Source organism: Barbus barbus (genome assembly GCF_936440315.1).
Source record: "Barbus barbus genome assembly, chromosome: 24".
Classification (NCBI taxonomy): domain Eukaryota; kingdom Metazoa; phylum Chordata; class Actinopteri; order Cypriniformes; family Cyprinidae; genus Barbus; species Barbus barbus.
Genome location: NC_136752.1, coordinates 29879574 through 29900814, shown reverse-complemented (window position 1 = coordinate 29900814; position 21241 = coordinate 29879574). Strand labels below are relative to the sequence as shown.

The window sequence follows — 21241 nt, the reverse complement described above, 5'->3', positions numbered from 1 at the left end:
CACTTATTGATTTTTTTATCTGTTGGTATTTGATAGAATCCATGATGCCATGTGTCTGAACAAGATGTCCAGGACCTCCAGCAGAAATATAGGCCCACAACATCAGAAATACAGCAGTATATTTCATTGTACACATGGGGTACTTTTTATCGCTGTGTTCACCAAACCCATCTTGAGTGTTTGCTGCTAAAAAGCTCATTTTTTAGTTTCTGACCACAGAAGCCAGTCCCATTTGAAGCTCCAGTCGTGTCTGATAACTGAATATCCTGGAGATTGTTTTTGGATGAGCTAGGAGAATTTTTCTTGAAACCCTCCCAAACAACATGTGCTGATGTAGGGGCTGTTTGACACATTTAAAAAAAAAGGTTTTCTGACCCCGAGACTCAACTATTTTCTGCAATTCTCCAGTTGTGGTCCTTGAAGAGTCTTTAGCCACTCAAACGCTCCTCCTCACCGTGCATTAGGACGATATAGACACATGTCCTCTTCCAAGCAGATTCATAACATTTTATGTTGATTGGAAATTCTTAATTATTGCCCTGATGGTGGAAATGGGAATTTTCACTGCTCTAGCTCTTTTCCTAAAGCTACTTCACTAATTTGTGAAGCTCAATTATCTTTTGCTGCTCATCAGAAATATATTCTGTGGTTTTTCTCATTGTGATGGATGATTAAGGGAATTTGGGCTTTGTTTTCCCTCCTATTTATATTTCTGTGAAACAGGAAGCCATGGCTGGAAAATATGAATGGGAATATACTTCAGAGATATTTTACTCATAAGAATTTCTAGGGGTGCCAATAATTGTGTCCAATGTGTATTTGAGAAAAACATTTATTTCATAATGATATTTCCCCCCCATTTAAAATTCTTATTATACAATGAAATGATAGATTTTTGTGATTTTGTTTTTATAAAAGATCAAAAGGATTAACAATGAAGATTAACAATGCCTTCTTTGATCATATTTACCAAGGGTGCCGATATTTTTGGCCATGACTGTATATATATTTGTATTTTTTGCTGAATGGGTTTCTTGTAAATGTATCTTGTTTCAAGAGTTGTTTAGAATTTTCATTGTAAAATGACTTGATTTTGCTGTGAAGGGTTTGATTTGATGAAGACTGGTTGTGTTACAGGCATTGAGAGGCACTTACAGCGCACGATGAGCTCGATCACAGCTTCTCTGGGCTTGACGTTGAAGCCGTTGTACTGGCTGGTTTGGCAGCGGTAGGATCCGCTCATCTCGCGCGATACGTTGACAATACGCAGAACGCCGTCGTAGCTCTCCATCTGCATGCTGCCGTCCGGCATCGGCGCCTCCTTATCTGCCCGAGACCACAAGATGATGGGCTTGGGTTTCCCTGAAACAAGGCACTCCAGCTCCACCGTCTCGCCCTCCCGCGCCGCCATTGGAGACTTGCCCCGCGGCACGGTCAGGTTCGGAGGAACTAAGAAAGAGAAAAACAGAGGAGGGACTGATACGGGGCTCTAGAAAGGCAGCAGACGGGGCAGTGCAGGATGGTCAATGCGTGAGCGTTTGTTTGTGAGCGAAACACAGCTGGATTCGGGATGGAAAACCAAATGAGCAAAGAATGGAAAACAAGTCCACCAAACAGCATCAGAAATACCAGCAGTAACGTCACCGAATGCCTTAAACAATTCCCCAACAGTAGGCCTACTTACATTAAACAGACCACAACTCACAAATGCATTGTTTTATAATTTACGACATGAATGTCTCAAGTTACTATGCAAAGACCTTCTGATTGAACACATGATGCTTATATGGAGGGCAATATTTTTTTTTTTATTACATTTTTTTCTTTAAATATTTTACTTAATTTTTATTTCAAATAAAGATTTTTTTTATTTTTCCTTGGCAACTAGCTGAAATAAAATAATTTTAAGCTTTTTATGTTTTATTTTATTTGAGTTTTTTTGTATTTAATTATTTTTTTAAATGTTGAAATAACTAAGATAAAAAATAGATATGCAGATAGAAATGGTTGAAATAAAATAAGTTTAAGCTTTGTATGTTTAATTTTATTTTAGTTTATTTAATTTAAAATAATACAAATATTTTTTATGTTGCCTTGGCAATTAGCTGAAATTTTTTTATTGTATTAGTATTAGTATTAGTAGGATGTATTAGTTTTATTTATTTATTTATTTTTAATGCCCATATAGTTTTTTTGGTAACACTTTAGAATAGGGAACACTTAATCACTATTAACTACAAATTTTCCCTCAGTAAATTCCTAATTTTCTGCTTATTAATAGTTAGTAAGGTAGTTGTTAATTTTAGGTTTTGGGTAGGATTAGGGATGTAGAATAAGGTCATGTTGAATAAAGCATTAATATGTGCTTAATTACTACTAATAAATGTAATATGCATGATAATAAGCAACTAGATAAGAGACCCTAAAATAAAGTGTTACCAGTTTTTCTTTTATTACATTTAATTTTAAAATTTTGATTGAAATGAAATGTATTAAGTTAAATTTTTTATGTTTTTATTATATATTTTATTTTATTTTAGTTCCTATTTTGAATTATAAAATTGCTTCTTTTTATGTTACCTTGGCAACTAACTAAAATAAAATAATTTTTTTATATGTAATTTTATTTAGTTCAAATAATGAAAATGGTTTTTATGTTGCCTTTGTATCTACCTGGAATATATTAAATTGACTTTTTTTGTAATATTTCTGTTTAGTTAGTTTTTATCTTATACAAGTTTGAATGTTTTATACTGTATTTTACTTCATCTTATTTGAGTTATTTTTTGTTACTTGAAAAAATGCTGAATTTTTGTTGCATTGTATTGTTTGATGTCATAACCTTCTGACTGAACGCATGCATGTGATCTAAGATCTGTTTTCACATGTAGATGAGAAACGAACAATTCTGCATCAAAGATCCAAACGTAAACTGGATTCTGATTCACAAGCTGAATATATAATCACAGGCTTTCCTGCGGCCGCTGTATATTAATAATGCATGTTATTCCAGGCCATTAGCAGAAACAGAAAGCGGCTGTAATGAAGAGCTGTTACTGTAATAGAGAGCCGTTTCCAGAGACAGAAACGAGTCTTTAACACCTGATGAGCCTCTCGCTGAATCTCCTTCACTTCACGACTCGCTCTGGATCCAAACCACAGCTGGATGAGATCTGCACAACAATTTAATGTACGAAATATATATAAAAATTTTATTTTTATTTCTATCTTTTGGCACAATGTCATATACATTATATTTGTAAAGTTCTTGTACAGTCTCAGTTTGTGTATGTCTAGGCAATTAGGTATAGTAGTTATAGTATTTATGGTATATGTATAGTCAGATGCTGTTTTTTTTTTCTCTTATACTTGCATTTCGTTCCACCATATGTCCACACATGTAGCAGAATGACAATAAAGCTCAACTTGAACTTGAACTTGATCTTATTTATTATCAGGAAACTCATCACTGAAACACACACAGCACAACTCAATGAAAGCTAATGCACAGCACACTGAAATACTGAAAAATTGTATTCTAGTATCATTGATACTCCATTATAGTTTTTTTTAATGATTTTATTTTCATATTTCCTGTATTCATTTTAATGTTTTAGAAATTTTGTTGTACTTTTCTCATTTTATTATTTTTTTAGTTTTTTTTAATTTTATTAATATGTCTATATAGTTTTATTACATTTGAGTTTTTAATTGATTTAGTTTTAGTTATTATAGTACTTCAGCTTTAAATAAACACAAATGAGCATCATTGGCTTGGCCACTAGCTGAGATAAAGTAAGATTAATTATTTTTATTTTAAACAATGAAAACATTTTATGATTACTTTGAAACTAACTGAAATACATTTGTAAGTTATATATAATTCATTATTTTATTTTATTTCAAATAATAAAAATGTTTTTATGTTGCCTTGGCAACTAGCTGAAATAAAAGGTTTAATTTTTTTTATATTTTATTTTATTTTAGTTCAAATAATGACTTTTATGTTGCCTTTGCAGCAAACTGAAATGAAATATTTTTATTTTTTTTTATTTCAAATAATGAAAATGTTATGTTGCAACTAATTGAATTAAAATAAGTTTAAGTGTTTTATATTTTACTTTTATTTAATTCAAATAATGACAAATATTTTTGTGTTGATTTGGCAACTACTTGAAATAAGAAGTTTAAGTGTTTTTATATTTTATTTACATTTTTATTTTATGCTGCCTTGCTAAATATCTGAAATAAAATAAGTTTGTTTTTATATTTTAGTTCCTTTTATGTTCTCATGATGTTGTTTACTGGCTAGTCCAAGTCTTTTCGAGCTTGTAAACTCTGCAGACGTGTTCAGACGCAGAGACAGTGTTTCTGAGGCTCAGCTGAAGGGAATGAAATCGTCTGTCGCTGTCTTTTATATTATCGTTTCTATCGGTATAAATACAGTAAACTGCAGAAATCCTTCAGCTGTCGTTGTTCGTGAGGAGATAAAAGCGTCGCGCTCAGAACTGAAGCCTTGACGCATCTGACCAGACAAAAAGAAATAAATACATAAAGCAGTAGATGAGGGAAATGACATCACGTCTGCATCGCCTTGGCAACACATCAGCCCATCACTGCCAGCGCTCAGAGATTCACATAAGAGTCCAAACATTTCACACACACCTCAAAACATTTTAGGAAACTGAAGCACATTTGCATTATTTTCATGACAACTGAAGGACAGTAACCCTCAAAATACCATTCATTTAAACCATTACCATTAAGTGTCCAAATATTTGTAATTTTTTTCTTATATTTCAGATTTTCAAATCTATAACTTTATTTTTCTCACAACTGAAATGCAGTTTATTTGCTATATATATATATATATATATATATATATATATATATAAAATAATATAGCAAATTTTAAATATATTATTGTAAAATATATTATTTTAAATATATTATCGCTCTCCCCCTCCCGCACTCCCTCCGCTTACAGACAGTCCCTAACCAGAAACCAAACAAACAGAACTCAGAGGTCCTACTTTAAGCTGATTAACCAACACACTTGTCTTTCTTTGCTCACATTCTCTTTACCATCACAGCACTTACTTTAGCCTTCAGTTTAAACTTTTAAAATTATATTAAATTTATTTAAAATGAATTTAAAACAGTTAAGAATAGAAAATGATTATCACAACAATAAAAACAAGGAAAATGATATCAAATGAAAGTGCAGTGTAGTCAGTTCGGACATATAGCACAGTGCTCATTCAACAAATGCACAGTTAAACAGATGAGTTTTTAGTCTGGTTTTAAATGTGGCTAATGTTTTAGCACATCTGATCTCTTCTGGAAGCTGGTTCCAACTGCGGGCCGCATAATAGCTAAAAGCAGACTCCCCTTGTTTTGTGTGAACCCTTGGTGTTTCTAACTGACTCGATCCTAATGATCTGAGTGGTCTGTTCGGTTTATATTCAGTGAGTATATCTGCAATGTATTTGGGTCCTGGGCCATTGAGTGACTTATAAACGAGTAAAAGTACTTTAAAATCGATCCTAAATGTAACTGGAAGCCAGTGTAAGGACCTGAGGACTGGTGTGATATGCTCAGATTTTCTGGTTCTAGTCAGAATCCTGGCAGCAGTGTTCTGGATGAGCTGCAGCTGTCTAATGGTCTTCTTGGGAAGGCCGGTGAGGAGACCATTACAGTAATCCACCCTGCTGGTGATAAAGGCATGAACAAGTTTCTCCAAGTCTTGACTGGAAACAAAACATCTAAATCTTGCAATGTTTTTGAGATGATAGTATGCTGATTTAGTTACTGATTTTACATGACTACTAAAACTAAGGTTTGTCTCCAGAATCACTTTCAAAGATTTTTTACTTGATTTTTAGTTGTTTGACCCCTAGAGTCAAGATATGCATTCAGCTTGAGAACTAGCCTTATTTGGATATAAGGCTAGGTAAATCTGGGTATCATCACCATAGCTGCGATAGACAATTTGGTTCTTCCTCATCTGACTTAGTGGGAGCATATATAAGTTAAACAAGAGCGGTGCAAGAATTGAGCCTTGTGGGACTCCACATTTCATGGCCGTCCACTTAGCCTTATGCTCTCCTATACTCACATAATAACCTCTCCCTTCTAAGTATGACCTGAACCATTTGAGTGCCATCCCAGAAAGCCTGACTCAGTTTTCCAGTCTCTCTAGAAGTATGTTATGATCGACAGTGTCAAACGCAGCACTAAGATCTAGTAGTACCAGCACTGATCTTTTGCCAGAATCAGAATTGAGGCGAATATCATTTATTATCTTAATGAGTGCTGTCTCTGTGCTGTGATGCGCTCGGAAACCAGATTGAAAATTGTCCAGACATCCATTTGAGTTTAAGTAGTTGTTCAGCTGATTAAAAACTACCTTTTCAATAATCTTACTTATGAAATGAAGATTTGATATGGGTCTATAGTTGCTCAATATGATGTTATCAAGATTGCACTTTTCAGAAGGGGCTTAACAACTGCAGTTTTCATGGATTTTGGAAAAGTCCCAGAAAGAAGTGAGGAGTTCACCACTTTTCAGAGATCTGCTTCCAAACAGTTAAACACACTTTTGAAAAAGGATGTGGGAAGTGTGTCAAGATAGCAGGTTGAAGATTTAAGGTGCTGTACTATTTCTTCCAATATTTTATCATCAATTGCTTCAAAAACACACATAGTCACTTCTTTTTGAAATTGCGGTCGAATCTGTTTGACCTCTGCATAACTTGAGGATGTGCCAATCGCCTTTCTGATATTATTGATCTTCTCAGAAAAGAAGGAAGCAAACTCATTGCATTTGCTGTTGGAAAGCATTTCACTGGGAATCTGATTTGGGGGGTTTGTTAGTCTCTCAACAGTCGCAAAAAGAGTGCGAGTGTTGTTTAAGTTACTGTTTATAAGGTTTGAAAAGAAAGTCTGTCTAGCTATGGCTAGTTCCACATTGAAAGCATGAAGGCTGTCTTTATAGATGCTATAGTGAATTTCGAGTTTCGTCTTCCGCCACATCCGCTCAGCTTTTCTGCATTGTCTTTTCATGCTCTGAACTGCTGTTGATTTTCTCCAAGATGATTTTTTTCTGCCAGTCTTCTAGCTGACCTTTACCCGGCCAATATCATCAATAACTTTCTTAACTTTTGAGTTAAATGACTCCATGAGAAGATCAACAGGGTCTGCAGAAATGCTTGGTGTTAATGATATTGCCTCCATAAATAGCGCACTAGTGTTCTCGTTAATGCATCTCTTTCTGATAGAGACAGATCTAGATTCAGTGGTGATAGAGATCAATATATCAAAGAAAATACAGAAGTGATCAGATAGTGCTACATCCTTAATTACAATGGATGAGATGTGTAGACCTCTACTGATGAGTAAATCTAGAGTGTGTCCACGATTGTGTGTGGGTCCGTGCACATGCTGACTCAGGTCAAAAGTGTTTAAAGCAGTTATAATTTCTTTAGTAGTTTTGATTTCTGCATTATCTATGTGAATATTAAAATCCCCTGCAATAGCAAAACAGTCAAACTCTGAAGAAATCATTGATAACAGTTCTGTGAAATCATCAACAAAGGCTGGAGAATATTTTGGAGGCCTGTAAATAATGATAAACAGAATACGCGGAGCACCTTTCAGCACAATACCTAGATATTCAAAAGACAAGTACTGACCAAATGACACTTGCTTGCATTGATAGACATCTTTACAGCGTAAAGCATCTGATAGAGCACAATAAGAAAACATGAGGACACACAGAGATAGTAATGCTGGGTTATTGTGATGCAGGATCCTGTCGTCAAAAAACTAAACGATGATAAAACCACAGACAGAACGAATGGCCCTCCAAACCTCCTTCACACCTTCATGAACACAATCCATCAATCCTCACGGTTTACACAAAACCACACTCTTATAGAATAGTTCAACCCATAATATTACAATTCCCTCACCCTCAGGTCATCTGAGATGTAGATGAGTTTATTTCTTCATCAGGTTTGTAGAACTCTCATTCTGACGGCACCCATTCACTGCAGAGCATCCATTGCTGAGACACTGATGCAGAGACACATTTCTACAAACCTGATCATCAAATATGAATTTTTGGCTAAAATCATGAGGCTCGGCTCTAGATAAGATGCTCATTTATGGCTTGATGGACAAACAAAATCTCACAAGCTCTGGATCATTAAGAGCTTCCTTTGTTACAGCAGCAGATAAATGAAGTGAAATTGAAAGCAGAGAGAACTAATCGTTGGGATTTGGCGCTGTGATAAAGCCAGGAGTCACACTAAAGGACGAGGCAAGCGTGAGGTTGATTGGAGGCCGCTATCTGAGCCGCTATCTGGGCGTCCTCTCCGAGTCCTCATTATCACAGCACATTTCAATGTAACGACTAATGCAAAGATTAATTGCTCGGCGGTAGATAGAAGCGTCCAGCTCTCTCTCTCTTGTGCTACGGCTTCATTAACAGGATGAAGATTGATTGTGTTTAAGGCCCGCACATTTCGTCATTATTTAATCCTTCTGCTATCGGAGGAGAAAATCTCGGCACACGCCTCCTGAATAAATCATTAACTGCACTGCTTCAACTAAAGAAGCGAATCTAGCGGCTAATGAGAGAGAAAAACACTGGTTTGTGTAAGAAGAGGAAAAATTAAGAGCAGGGTCATAACTAAATCTGAAACTATTACAAAATAGTTTGACTTGAAATAAAAAATAACTGAAATAAAATATATTAAATATAAAAAAAAAAAAAATTATTTCAGCCAATTGCCAAGGCAACATTTCTTATTTCGCTTAGTTCAACTTGAAATATAACACATAGAAAAAAACAAACCCTAAAAAATGTACAAAACCATGTTACATTTTTTTTTAAAGTTAACTAAAATAAAAGCGAAAACAGAAAATGTAAAATGTTGCATATATTTACAAAATAAAATAATAGTAATAATATTAAAAAACTAAATGTAAAAATTCTAAATATTTACAAATGTATATCAGTGATACTAAAATGAGCCAGTCTGTAATATAATGCATCATCTTATTTATTCTTCTCTTTTCTTTTTATTTGTTTTAATTTAATTTTAAATACATTTATGTATGTATGTATGTGCTGTATGTATTTATTTGCATTTGTTATGGAGGAACAAACTTGCATAAATTAAATAATAATAATAATAATAATGAAGGAATAAAGGAATACACGGCTTGATAGAAGACATATAATTTATTTGTAATACAATTTAATCCTTAATTGATTTGTATTACTTTTTTTATTTTATTTTTTATTTTCTGTATTTATTTATATTCTTTTTAAACTTTCATCAATTTTTTCAAAAATATTTATTTATTTGTTTGGTTGTTTTCTTATAGACCATTTCACGGACGTAAACAATAACAAAGGCGTTGGAGCGCTACTGCGCATGTCTGGTCCTGAAGCATTTCCGGTAGCGCCATTTTAAAATCTCAGATCTATAAAAACCTATAACTAGCGCAAGCGCATCCCTTTTAAGCCTAGCGAAAACGCAAGTTAGGTATTTAAAAAAAATAATAATAATAATTACCCTTTAAATATGACAGAGAACATTAAAAGTAGTGTTCCGGACGGCTCTGATTGATGCTGTGTGCGTGTACACGAGAGATGGCGTTAAACGCGTATCGCAGTCTGGATGCTTACAATTAACTCCTCAGAAGTTGGGATCATTTGTTTGTATGATGGATGACATCAGTCTTATGTTCGGTTAAACTGAAGCAAGACAAACAGTGTTACTTACGATCTTATCATGGTGTGTGCTAAGATATCCGGGGAGGTTTTTGGTGGACATTTCACTTGCATTGCTGGGTCAGTCTGTATGTCTACGCGTTCATTTTTATTTGTACAGCGCTTTTCACAATACATATCGTTTCACTGCAGCTTTACTGAACATGCATGTTTATTACAATGCTAAATGAATGCTAATAAACTAAGCACTACATCCCATTATTACTGATTTCAATCGTTTTATAATGTGTGCTTAGTGTGGTCAAGTTTGTTGCTGTGGAACAGTGCGAGAATGCTCTATCTGAGCCATCATGTGGTCATAAACAAGATGAATGCAGTTCAGTGCTGACTACCGTGTTTTGCATAAACCTTTATTAGGTTTTTTTTTTTTTAGATAAAGTATAGCCTACATGCAGATTAATAAATGCGCACACACACGAGTTTATATGTGGGTATGTATGTTTTTATGCACATTTACTGTAAACACACATACAGGTAAAAAGTGTGGCCACTATTAATGTTTTTGAAATAAGTCTCCAATGCTCATCAAGCCTGCATTTAATTGGTCCAAAAATATAGACAAAAACAGTAATATTTTGAAATATTACAAATTAAAATAATGGTTTTCTATTTTAATATGCTTTAAAGTGTAATGTATTTCTGTGATCTGCAGCTGTATTTTCAGCATCATTACTCCAGTCTTCAGTGTCTCATGATCTTCAGAAATCATTCTAATATACTGATTTATTATCAGTGATGGAAAAAGTTGTGCTGCTTAACATGTTTATAAACTGAGATAATTTTAGTATTCTTTGAATAAAAGAACCGCATTTATTTGTAATATAAATGTTTTGTAACAACATGCACTACTGTTCAAAAGTTTGGGGTCAGTATTTATTTTATTTTTTAAGAATATGAATACATTTATTCATAATTTTTTTTATTGATTTTAAAAAGACACTGTTAGAAAAGACTTCTATAATTTTGAAAATTCCTGTCTGGATTTAATTAATCAATCCTGTATAAAGAATCACAGGTTCCAGAAAAAAATATTAAGCAGCACAATTGTTTCCAACACTGACACGAACCAAATATCAAATCAGCACATTAGAATGATCTCTGAAGGATCATGTGACACTTAAGACTGGAGTAAAGGCTGATCAAAATCCAGCTTTGCATCACAGAAATATAACGAATATTAAAACAGAAAACCGTTTGACAATATTACTGATTTTGTCTGTATTAAAAACATAAAAAATAGTAATGTGTCCAGACATTTGACCAGTACTGCATATAAACAAAAGACAGAGACTGTTTCCAGCATATTTATTAACATGTGATCAATATCAAAAGCAGCAGGCTGACCATATGCAGCTTTGAGTACTACATTGCATTTCATCCTCAAGTTCTCAAACACATCTGGGTGTTCATATGGTCACATGTGGTTTGGCACTGTCCTGTCTCCCTGTAGCACTCACTGTCTTAGCTGTCTTACATTACAGATGATGGCTTTCCTAAAGACAAAAGTAGAAAAACAATTATTTTACTTAATGCACAACATTTACAAATAATACTATTATTGTTTAATACATCAGTACATGTTGGAATTAACATTAGACAAGCATAAGTGATGACAAATGTTTACCGTTAGCTTTTGTAAACTACTGCAGTTAACCGTTTCACTATTCAGCATTCAAGTTTAGAGAATACATTTCTATAATGTGTTACTCACTGCATTTATCTGCTTACAAGATAGCTAGACAACTAATGAGAACTCATATTTAATTATAGCCTACATAACGCTTGCAATAAAACAGAAATAAAAGCTTGGCCTTTTCACTTAAAAAGAATCAAAATGCTAGGCGCATATGTAAACAATGACGAAAACACAATGCTGCATCATACTTGAAGAGTTAACGTAAATAAATACAAAGAATTAGATGGAAAAAACAAGAGCTTGTCCTTACCTCAATGGAAATGTGCGCTGTATATCCTAGAGTTGCTAGTGTCTATTCTGCTTCTTCACTGCTGCAATCCAGGCGCGTTTCTCGGGCATCTAACCCTTTAATTTCCGATTATTTATAAATTAATGTTAGTTCGAGCCCAGCGGGAGCACCCAACCACCGAACTACAAGGATCTAATTTTAATTTCTACATTTTAAACAGCAGGATTAAATAAATTAATCGCAATCCCACTGTGTATCAAGCGCCTGCCGCCGTTGTTTTGAACACTAACCGGAAACGTCCGTGGACCAAAGACGTCACTTCCTTATACCGCCGAATATCCGTTGAAATGGTCTATTGGCTAAAACTGACCTATTTCTTTCTTTCTTTCTTTCTTTAAAGAAAACTAAACTTTAAATAAATAAATAAAACTTTAAATAAACTTTAACTTTAAATAAATAAACAAACAAATAAATAAATAAATGAAAATGAACAAATAGCTATAAAATAAAAAAATATTATAAAAAATTAAATCATAAAAATTAATGAATACATGATTAAATACATAAATTCTATTATAAATGAAATAAATAAATGTGAATAGATGTACTTTTTATGTAAAGCACTTTGAATCATAATTGTGTATGAAATGCATTTCGTTGCCTTGTACCTTACATGTGCAATGACAATAAAGTTGAATCTAATCTAATCTAAAAATGTGCTCTATAGTTAAAACTAGTGTTGCTTTGCCAGAGCGGAGCCGATTCTTCCAGTAGTGTGCAGATCTCTGTGGATCTGGCAGCGTTTCATCAGATGGACTGCTGGACGGAGGTGAGTTTGGCTCGAGCTCTGAATGTTCTGGGCTCGTTCTCACTCCAAACATCTCCACAGCGTGAATCCCTGGCAAACGTGCAGCGTAATCTCCTCTAAACGCTTTTATTAGGAGCTCTAATGGGTTCTTCAGAAGCTCCTGATCCTCAGAGCAGATCACAGAAACAGCGATGACGACACGGATTCATCCCAAACCCAAACACGAGAAATACATTAACATCACAGATGATGGCAGATACACAAGCATGAACTATATACACACTATTTACTGCTTTCATTTTTGTTCTTATAGATAATTTTTAATCAAAATGTAAGAACTTGCGCTACCTGACTTTCAGCTTACTCTGACTTCCCTTATTGGCTCATGTCACAAAAAGGGAAAACAAAACTGACCTACTGCTGTGGTCCTTAGAAAACATGAACAAACAAACAAATAAATAAAATCATTACTACTATAAATTAATAAAAAATAAATATAAAATAAAAACTAAAAGATTAATAATTTTTTTTTTAAATAAATAAACAAACAAATAAATAACTCAATACTACTATAAATTAATAAAAAATAAATATAAAATAAAAATTAAATGATAAATTATTTTTATAAATAAACAAATTAATGAATTAATAAATAATGTCTACTATAATTGAATAAAAAATAAATAATAAATAAATAATTATTTAGAAACAAACAAACATGAGCACCGCTGTGGTCTTTAGAAAACTAAAAGAAATAAAATGAGGACATTAAATGAGATGAATAAATAATCTCTATTATAAATGAATGCATAAAAAAATTAATTATAAAAAAAATATTTTAATACATAATTATATTTAAATAAATTACCTAAATGTATAATATTATAAAGAAATGTCACATAACAGACATAAAATTATATTTAAAACAGATTTATAAATTAAATTATTAAACAAATAACATGTAATTATACAACAAAGTGAATTAATTATTAAAATATATATATATATATAATAAAAATTTCATTATAAATAAATAAAATACATTATATCTAAATAAATAAATAAAACACATTATATCATAAAATAAATCTAAAATAAACATTACATTTTGAAATAAAGAAAGAAAGAAAGAAAGAAAGAAAGAAACATGAACTAAATTTACTCAGTTTACCCTCTTAATTTCTGTTCTTATCAACAAGATCATCTTTCAGCAAAATGTAATATCTTGATTCTGAACACCAGACTTTCAGCTCATTGACTAATCCTGTGGTCTTAATGGCCAAATGATCAAGATAAGACTAAATAAATATCTCATATATCAGACAGCCCTAAATCAGACAAACAATGCAAAAATTCATATGCAAACCAATATACTGTGCACAGCCCAAAACAAACAAAAAGAAAAAATAGAAAAAAAAAGAGTATATATATATAAAGCCCATCATCTTCCTATAGTTCTGCAACACATCAAAAACACACAAATCGAGCTCAGTGCGGCTCTCAGAAGCTGAGATTAATATCAGAGACTCTCTACTACAGCGCCTGTAATTAAACAGAGGCTTTGATCAGAGTTAATGACACTCTTGTTCTTCCGCTCTGAGGGCAGTAAGTGCACACTATGATGAACACTTACATTCACCTCCAAACCAAGCACTAACGAGGGAACGAACACACAGGTGTGATGGACAGCACTCAGATTATTAGAGATCTTCTGCTAACGACGCAGGAGTCAGTGTTTAATGCAGAGAGACGCTAATCAATGCAATTAACTGCAAGCGGCTAAAGAAGAGCATAATGAATGAGAGTCACACCTGAAGTCAAGGTCAGTTTTCTGATATCCTCCGATCATGCTGCTCACTCTCTGAGTCATGACGATTCATTACCAGCTTGTTTTTTTAATGCTGTAAGCAAGCATTTGTGGTCATATAAATAAATAAATAAATAAATTCACTTTTGAACAAATGAACAAAAATAAACAAATACAAATAAAGTAAATTTTTATTATATATAAATAATCAATAAATAAATGAATAAACAATGTAAACAATTGTAAATAAATATAAATAAAATGAATAAACTGGATTTAATTGTAAATAATATATATATATATATATATATATATATTAACTATATGATGAATAAATATAAAATGACTTAATGAATAGGTTTTAAAAATGAATGAATATAAACAAATAAATAAAAAATTTAAAAATTAATGTTTGTTCTAGTTTTTAAATAAATAAATAAAGAATTGATTAATAAATGAATGAACAAATAAATGTAAAACACTTTTAAATAAATACAAATATAATAAATAAACTGGCTTTAATTAGATAAATATAAATAAAATTAAATTTTGAATAAATATAAAAAAATAATTAATGAATAGTTTTTATAAATGAATGAAAATAAACTAATCAATATAAAATATAATTTGAATTGTAAGTAAATATGTGATATTATAATGAATGGATGACTAAATTAATAAAGAAATATAAAACAATTTTAAACAAATAAATTATTTTAAATGAAATCTTGAAAAAATTTAATTATTAAAAAAATATATATAACTAAAAGTTAACACTATTATAAATAAATCAATTAATGTATTGTGAACGAATAAAAAAAATAAAAAAATAAAATACATAATTATAAATACATAAAGTACATTATATTATAATAAATGACTAATGCTTTAGGACATTCGGCTCTGGAGAGTTTCTGAAACCAGAGCAAGAAACTCTGAACCCAATCATTAATATTAATATAATTTTACAAGTAAAGTATTTCTTCTCACTGTGGTTTCTGCAGGTTTAACAATCACTGTTGGTCCTGATGACTGAGGATTGATCCGATGATCTGAGATGAGCGCATGATAATGAAAAACCACACAGGACTCACTGATCAACTGAGACTCCTGATTACACACCATCCACACAGGAGAATAACACCTGATCAAACTGCACTAGTTTAAACATATTTTAAACTTGAAATACATGAATGATTACACTTTATTATAAACAGATCAATCAATTTAATTTTTAATAAATGAAATTGTAATTGTGTTATGAATGTAATAAAAATAATGTGTATAGGGTGTGAGTGTGTGTGTGTGTGTGTGTGTGTATGCATGTGTGTGCTCGTGAGTGTGTGTGTGTGTGTGTGTGAGTGTGTGCGTGTTTTTGTGACATATGAGGACACAAATTTGCATAATGACATGGGTATTACAAGGAGAAGGTGATTTATGAGGACATTGCCCCATGTTCCCATTTTTCAAAAGGCTTATAAATCATAAAGAATGAGTTTTTTTGAGAAAGTAAAAATGCAGAAAGTTTCCTGTAAGGGGTAGGGTTAGGTCTAGGGTTGGTGTAGGGCAATAGAAAATACAGTTTGTACAGTATAAAAACCATTAAGCCTATGGAGAGTCCCTACAATTCACAAAAACAAACGTGTGTGTGTGTGTGTGCTCTCAATGTCAAATTCACAAATGTTAATTCATGTGTTCATGACCTCAAAGTTAGACTATTGTAATGCTTTATTGGGTGGTTTCTCTGCACGTTTAATAAACTCCAGCTGGTTCAAAATACAGCAGCTAGAGTTCTTACTAGAACCAGGAAGTACGACCATATTAGCCCGGTTCTGTCAACACTGCACTGGCTCCCCATCAGACATCGTATAGATTTTAAGATCTTGTTAATTACTTATAAAGCCCTGAATGGTTTAGCTCCTCAGTATTTGAGTGAGCTCTTATCACATTATAGTCCTCCACGTCTGCTGCGTTCCCAAAACTCTGTCCATTTGATAATACCTAGAATATCAAAATCGACTGCGGGCGGCAGATCCTTTTCCTATTTAGCACCCAAACTCTGGAACAATCTACCTAACACTGTTCGGCAAGCAGACACACTCTGTCAGTTTAAATCTAGATTAAAGACACATCTCTTTAACCTGGCTTACACATAACACACTAATACACTTCTATTATTCAAATCCGTTAAAGGATTGTTAGGCTGCATTAATTAGATCAACCGGAACCGGGAACACTCCCCATAACACATGATGTACTCATTACATCATAAGAAGAATGGCATCTACACTAATATTTGTCTGTTTCTTTCTTATTCCGAGATCACCGTAGCCACCCAGATCCAGACTGTATCCAGATCAGATGGTGGATCAGCACCTAGAGACTTTTTATATAGTGCTTTGAGTACCCAGAAAAGCGCTATTGAAAATGTAACAAATTATTATTATTATTATTAGAGACGACCTCTACAGCCCTGAACGTCAGCGGAGACCAGGACAACTAGAGACTGATCCCCAGTGAAGACCCTGTCTCCTACATGGCCACCGGGACAAGACCACCGGAACCAGATGAGTCCTCTGCACAATCTGACTTTGCTGCAGCATGGAATTAAACTGCTGGTTCGTCTGGCCAGAGGAGAACTGGCCCTCCGACTGAGCCGGGTTTCTCCCAAGATTTTTTCTCCATTCTGTCACCGATGGAGTTTTGGTTCCTCTGGCTTGCTTAGTTGGGGACACTTAATTTCCAGCGATATCGTCGACTTGATTGCACTATTAGAACTGAACTGAGCTGGATTATGACATCACTGAATTCAATGATGAACTGCCTTTAACTGAAAATTGAGTGTTTACTATTGTCCTTCTGCATTATTGACACACAATTTGTCTATTTGATACTGTAAAGCTACTTTGACACAATCTGTATTGTTAAAAGCGCTATATAAATAAAGGTAAGAAAATAAGTATTGTGTGTGTGTGTGTGTGTCAGTGTGAGAGTGTGAGACTCACCAGTGGTGGAGGAGATGTTGACGTCGATGCTGATCTCGGGGATGGCTCCTCCTCGGAGCGCTGCTACACAGGTGTAGGTTCCGAAGTCGGTGAACTTGAGGTCGATGATGTCAAGGTTGGTGGTTGCGGGTGAGATGTCAGGGTCAGTCTGCGTGATGACCATGCGCTCGGAGCTACGTAACGCCCGGCCGTTCTTCAACCAGCTGAACTGCAGCTCCTCGGGCGGAGTGGCCTCCACCTGACATGAGATCTTCACCTCCCGGCCGATCTGGATGTTGTCGTCGTTGTGGTACGGGTCCGGAGTGATCCAGAAGCGTCCCTTCTTCAGCGCTGAGCAAACACAGAAACTCAACCATAAAACAATTGACTCACCAGCTCTTAAAAATAAAGCTTCCAAACGATTCATTCAAACACACTGATCTGTTCAGTAAGGAAACGAGTGATTCACTGAATCATTCACGCAACTAATTTACTCAAACACACTGTTCAGCAACAAAATGAGTGATTCTTTGAATTATTTGCTCAAATGATTTGTTCACTCAAACTCAAATCATTCACTCAAATGATTACTGATTAATGATGATACACTCATATCTCTGATTCTGTTGTGTTTCTGCGTGAATCTGCCATCGCTGCAGTTTTCTATAAAACACAGTCCTAATAAAACATCACAAATAATTTGGGCAAGATGGCATATAATTGCTTGAAGTAAATAAATAAATCCAATTTCTCTTCAGGGCAAAATATTCCAATTAATGTCAGTGCTAATGTGTCCCCTGCGCTCAGCAAACACACACTAGATAGTGCACTGCCCTACAAAGAGCCGTTACACCATTACAAAAACAAGCCGAGCACGTTAAACTTCCATGAGATGCGGCGCACAAACACAGCTTTCCCATCGAGGTGTGGGGTTTAACGCAGCGGGACGGAGCCGAAGGAAACAAGGACGATCCTTCACAAACACAGACTCATTACTGATGACTGAACGCAGAAACACGCGCGCTTCCAGAGCAGATAAAAGCAGACCCTCCTGATGCTAATGATGCAGCTAATGCAGCTCACACGGCCTCAATAATGCAGATCATACTCAAGAACTACTGCTTCAAACTCACATTATCACCAATGAGAAAAACAACATGTGTGAATCTCACTAAACTCACAAGAACCTGTATAGTGCACATTTCACAGCCCAAAAAATTACTGCTTAATTTAGCAGAGAATTTTTTTTGTTCATTCATTCATTCATTCAATTTATTTGCTTGTTTGCATTGTGACATTTAATAAATATATACTTAAAATAGATTTTCTTTTTTTTTTTACTTTTGTAAAATTCTAGCAAAGAAAATTTTTAGGACCATTATTTATTTATTTGCATTGTGACATTTTATAAATATATACTTAAAAAATAAAGTTATATATATATAGTCACGAATCCGGTTCGTGGCCTTCCATCCGACTGCCACAAGAGGTCACTTCTCCATCATATTGACTCTCACACCACACATCACACTGGACTGCATTTCCCATCATCCATTGCACTGATCACACAGCTGTCACCAATCACACGCTCACCTGAGAGCTATTATACACACTACATAACACCCACTCAGATCCTGTTCAGATCGGCGAGTATTGTCTAGCGTTTAGCACTCTCCTAGTGTTAGCTGCCTTATGGAGCCATTTCAGTCTTAGTTTCTAGTTTCTAGTTCTAGTCTTAGTCTAGTCTCGTTGTGTTTCCTGATTTCCTAGTTCCTGATTCTTGCCAACGTATCTTGGATTAACCATTTGCTTGTTGTTTCGGACTGTGTTTGCTCCTCGCCTGGACTTTTGCTCACGTTTACGGATTACCCCTCTTGTCTAGCCCTCTGGATTACGTTTGCTGTCATCTGACTCAAGCTCGTTTAGAATTGCTCTTTTGTCTTGCCTGTGCTGTTTTTCGACCCTGCCCGTGTTTTTGGCTCCATTACATATATACAACTTTTGTTATATCTAAATGTATTTATAGTCATGTTGGATCAATTTAATGCATCCTTGATAAATGAAAATAATTTTTCAATTTGTTTCATTTGTACTTTTTCATTTGTGGTACTTGTATATGAATGCAGCTCTTTTGTTTTTTTATTAATTCATGAAAAAGCTACAAAATCCAGCATTTATTTAAAACAGAAATTAAAATTTTGTATTTTACTCTGTTTACTGTCATTCTTTTTTATTAATTTACTCCATCCTTGATAAATAAAAGTAATAATTTATTTAAGCAATTAAAAATAATTATAAAAAACTATACTAACCCTAATATATATATATATATATATATACACATACACACACACAAAATATTAAAATGTATAATTAAGTACTTAAACATCATGTTATTATTTCTAATGCCTTAATTTGCGATGAAGAAAATGTAATAAGTAATGTCAAGAACAATGAATGATAAAAAAGAAAGAAAATATCACAAAACTGTCCAACCGCATTACAATAATGCGCTATATATATTCACCACTGGAGCTCAAAATGAAAAGTCTTTCATGTTCATGTTGTAGATCTACAGCGCAGCTCATGTCAGACATTCATGGAATAAATTCATGAGCGAACATTATTATTCATTGCAGGATCCACCGTGTGACGAGCCGCATAACAGATCTCAAATACACTCAATGAAATGTGTTTCCAGCTGCAGACGCTCTCTAGTTCTATACCTGCCGTACTCCTTTAAGAACTCACATAATTCAACACAAACACTCTTTATTGTGTGGATATAATTAGAACAAAACATTGTTACATTAGAAAAGACTGATGGATATTTTTTCCAACAGAACAACCTTGGCAAAATGAGTCCAGATAGAGAGCTGCTTCACTATAATACTGTTAATAATTTTTTAACAATTTTATGTTATTTTATATTTAAATGTTAAATATTTTAGTTTTATTGCTTTCATTATTATTTATATAAATTATGAAAATACTATAAAATATTATGCATATTATAAAATGTTGTAATATTTTAATTTTATATTAAAAATACATATTTTAATTTTAATAAACTATTCATTATTATTTTGTTAATTAGGTTAAAAAAACTAATTAATATATAATATAAATAAATAATACATGAATAATAATAAATAATAATGAGCAACACTAAATTCATTAAAAAACTGAATTAAAACCTTTTCATTAACTGAAAATAAATAAATTTAAACTAAATTAAATGTTTGTTGTTAATCAAAATAAAAAAAAACTAAACTAAAATTAAATATAAACATCTTTTTTAATTTAATAAAAAATAAAAATAAAAATACTTTTATTAAAGAATAAAAAATGTCTCAGGTTCTGTATGTAACCCCAGTTCCTCGAAGGAACGAGACGCTGTGTCCAGAGACGCTTTGGGGAACGCCTTCAGCATAACCGGCTCTGAATACAAATGAAATCTGTCCAATGGATGGGAGGGACGTCACGGGCGAGGTGACGTAATGACCAGCTGGCATAAAAGCACGTGTGGTGGCAGGGATGCCGGAAGTGTGGCCTCGCGATGCAGCGTCTCATTCCTTCGAGAAACTGGGGTTACATACGCAACCTGAGACGTTCCTCTTCAGGAACTCGAGCTGCGTCCAGAGACGCTTTGGGGAACGACATACCTTGTAAGTCGCTTTGGATAAAAGCGTCTGCCAAATGACTAAATGTAAATGTACCCACGGCACCAGACTTCCCAATCCCTGCCCTGTGTGTATCCGTACGGAGCACATCTAGGGCGAGAGAACGGAAGAGCATGGAGTGGCTCGCATGTCCAGGCCATAGAACCTGACAAAAGTCAGGGGCGTACACCATCCCGCAGCGTTGCAGATGTCCTGATTGGGACACCTGCGAGAAAGGCCTTGGAGGCCG

The 21241-nt window shown here is 33.8% G+C and overlaps 1 protein-coding gene across 1 annotated transcript in view; it reads right to left on the bottom strand.

Moving 5' to 3' along the window:
- Positions 1-21241, bottom strand: part of LOC306843535 (MAM domain-containing glycosylphosphatidylinositol anchor protein 2-like) — a gene marked incomplete at both ends in the record, with an annotated part of 198681 nt that overhangs the window by 53662 nt on the left and 123778 nt on the right. Inside the window, 2 exons of the mRNA XM_079375063.1 lie at positions 1156-1449; positions 17351-17680. Of these exons, the coding sequence (XP_079231189.1) occupies positions 1156-1449; positions 17351-17680 (624 nt within the window). The remainder of the gene's footprint in view (positions 1-1155; positions 1450-17350; positions 17681-21241) is intronic.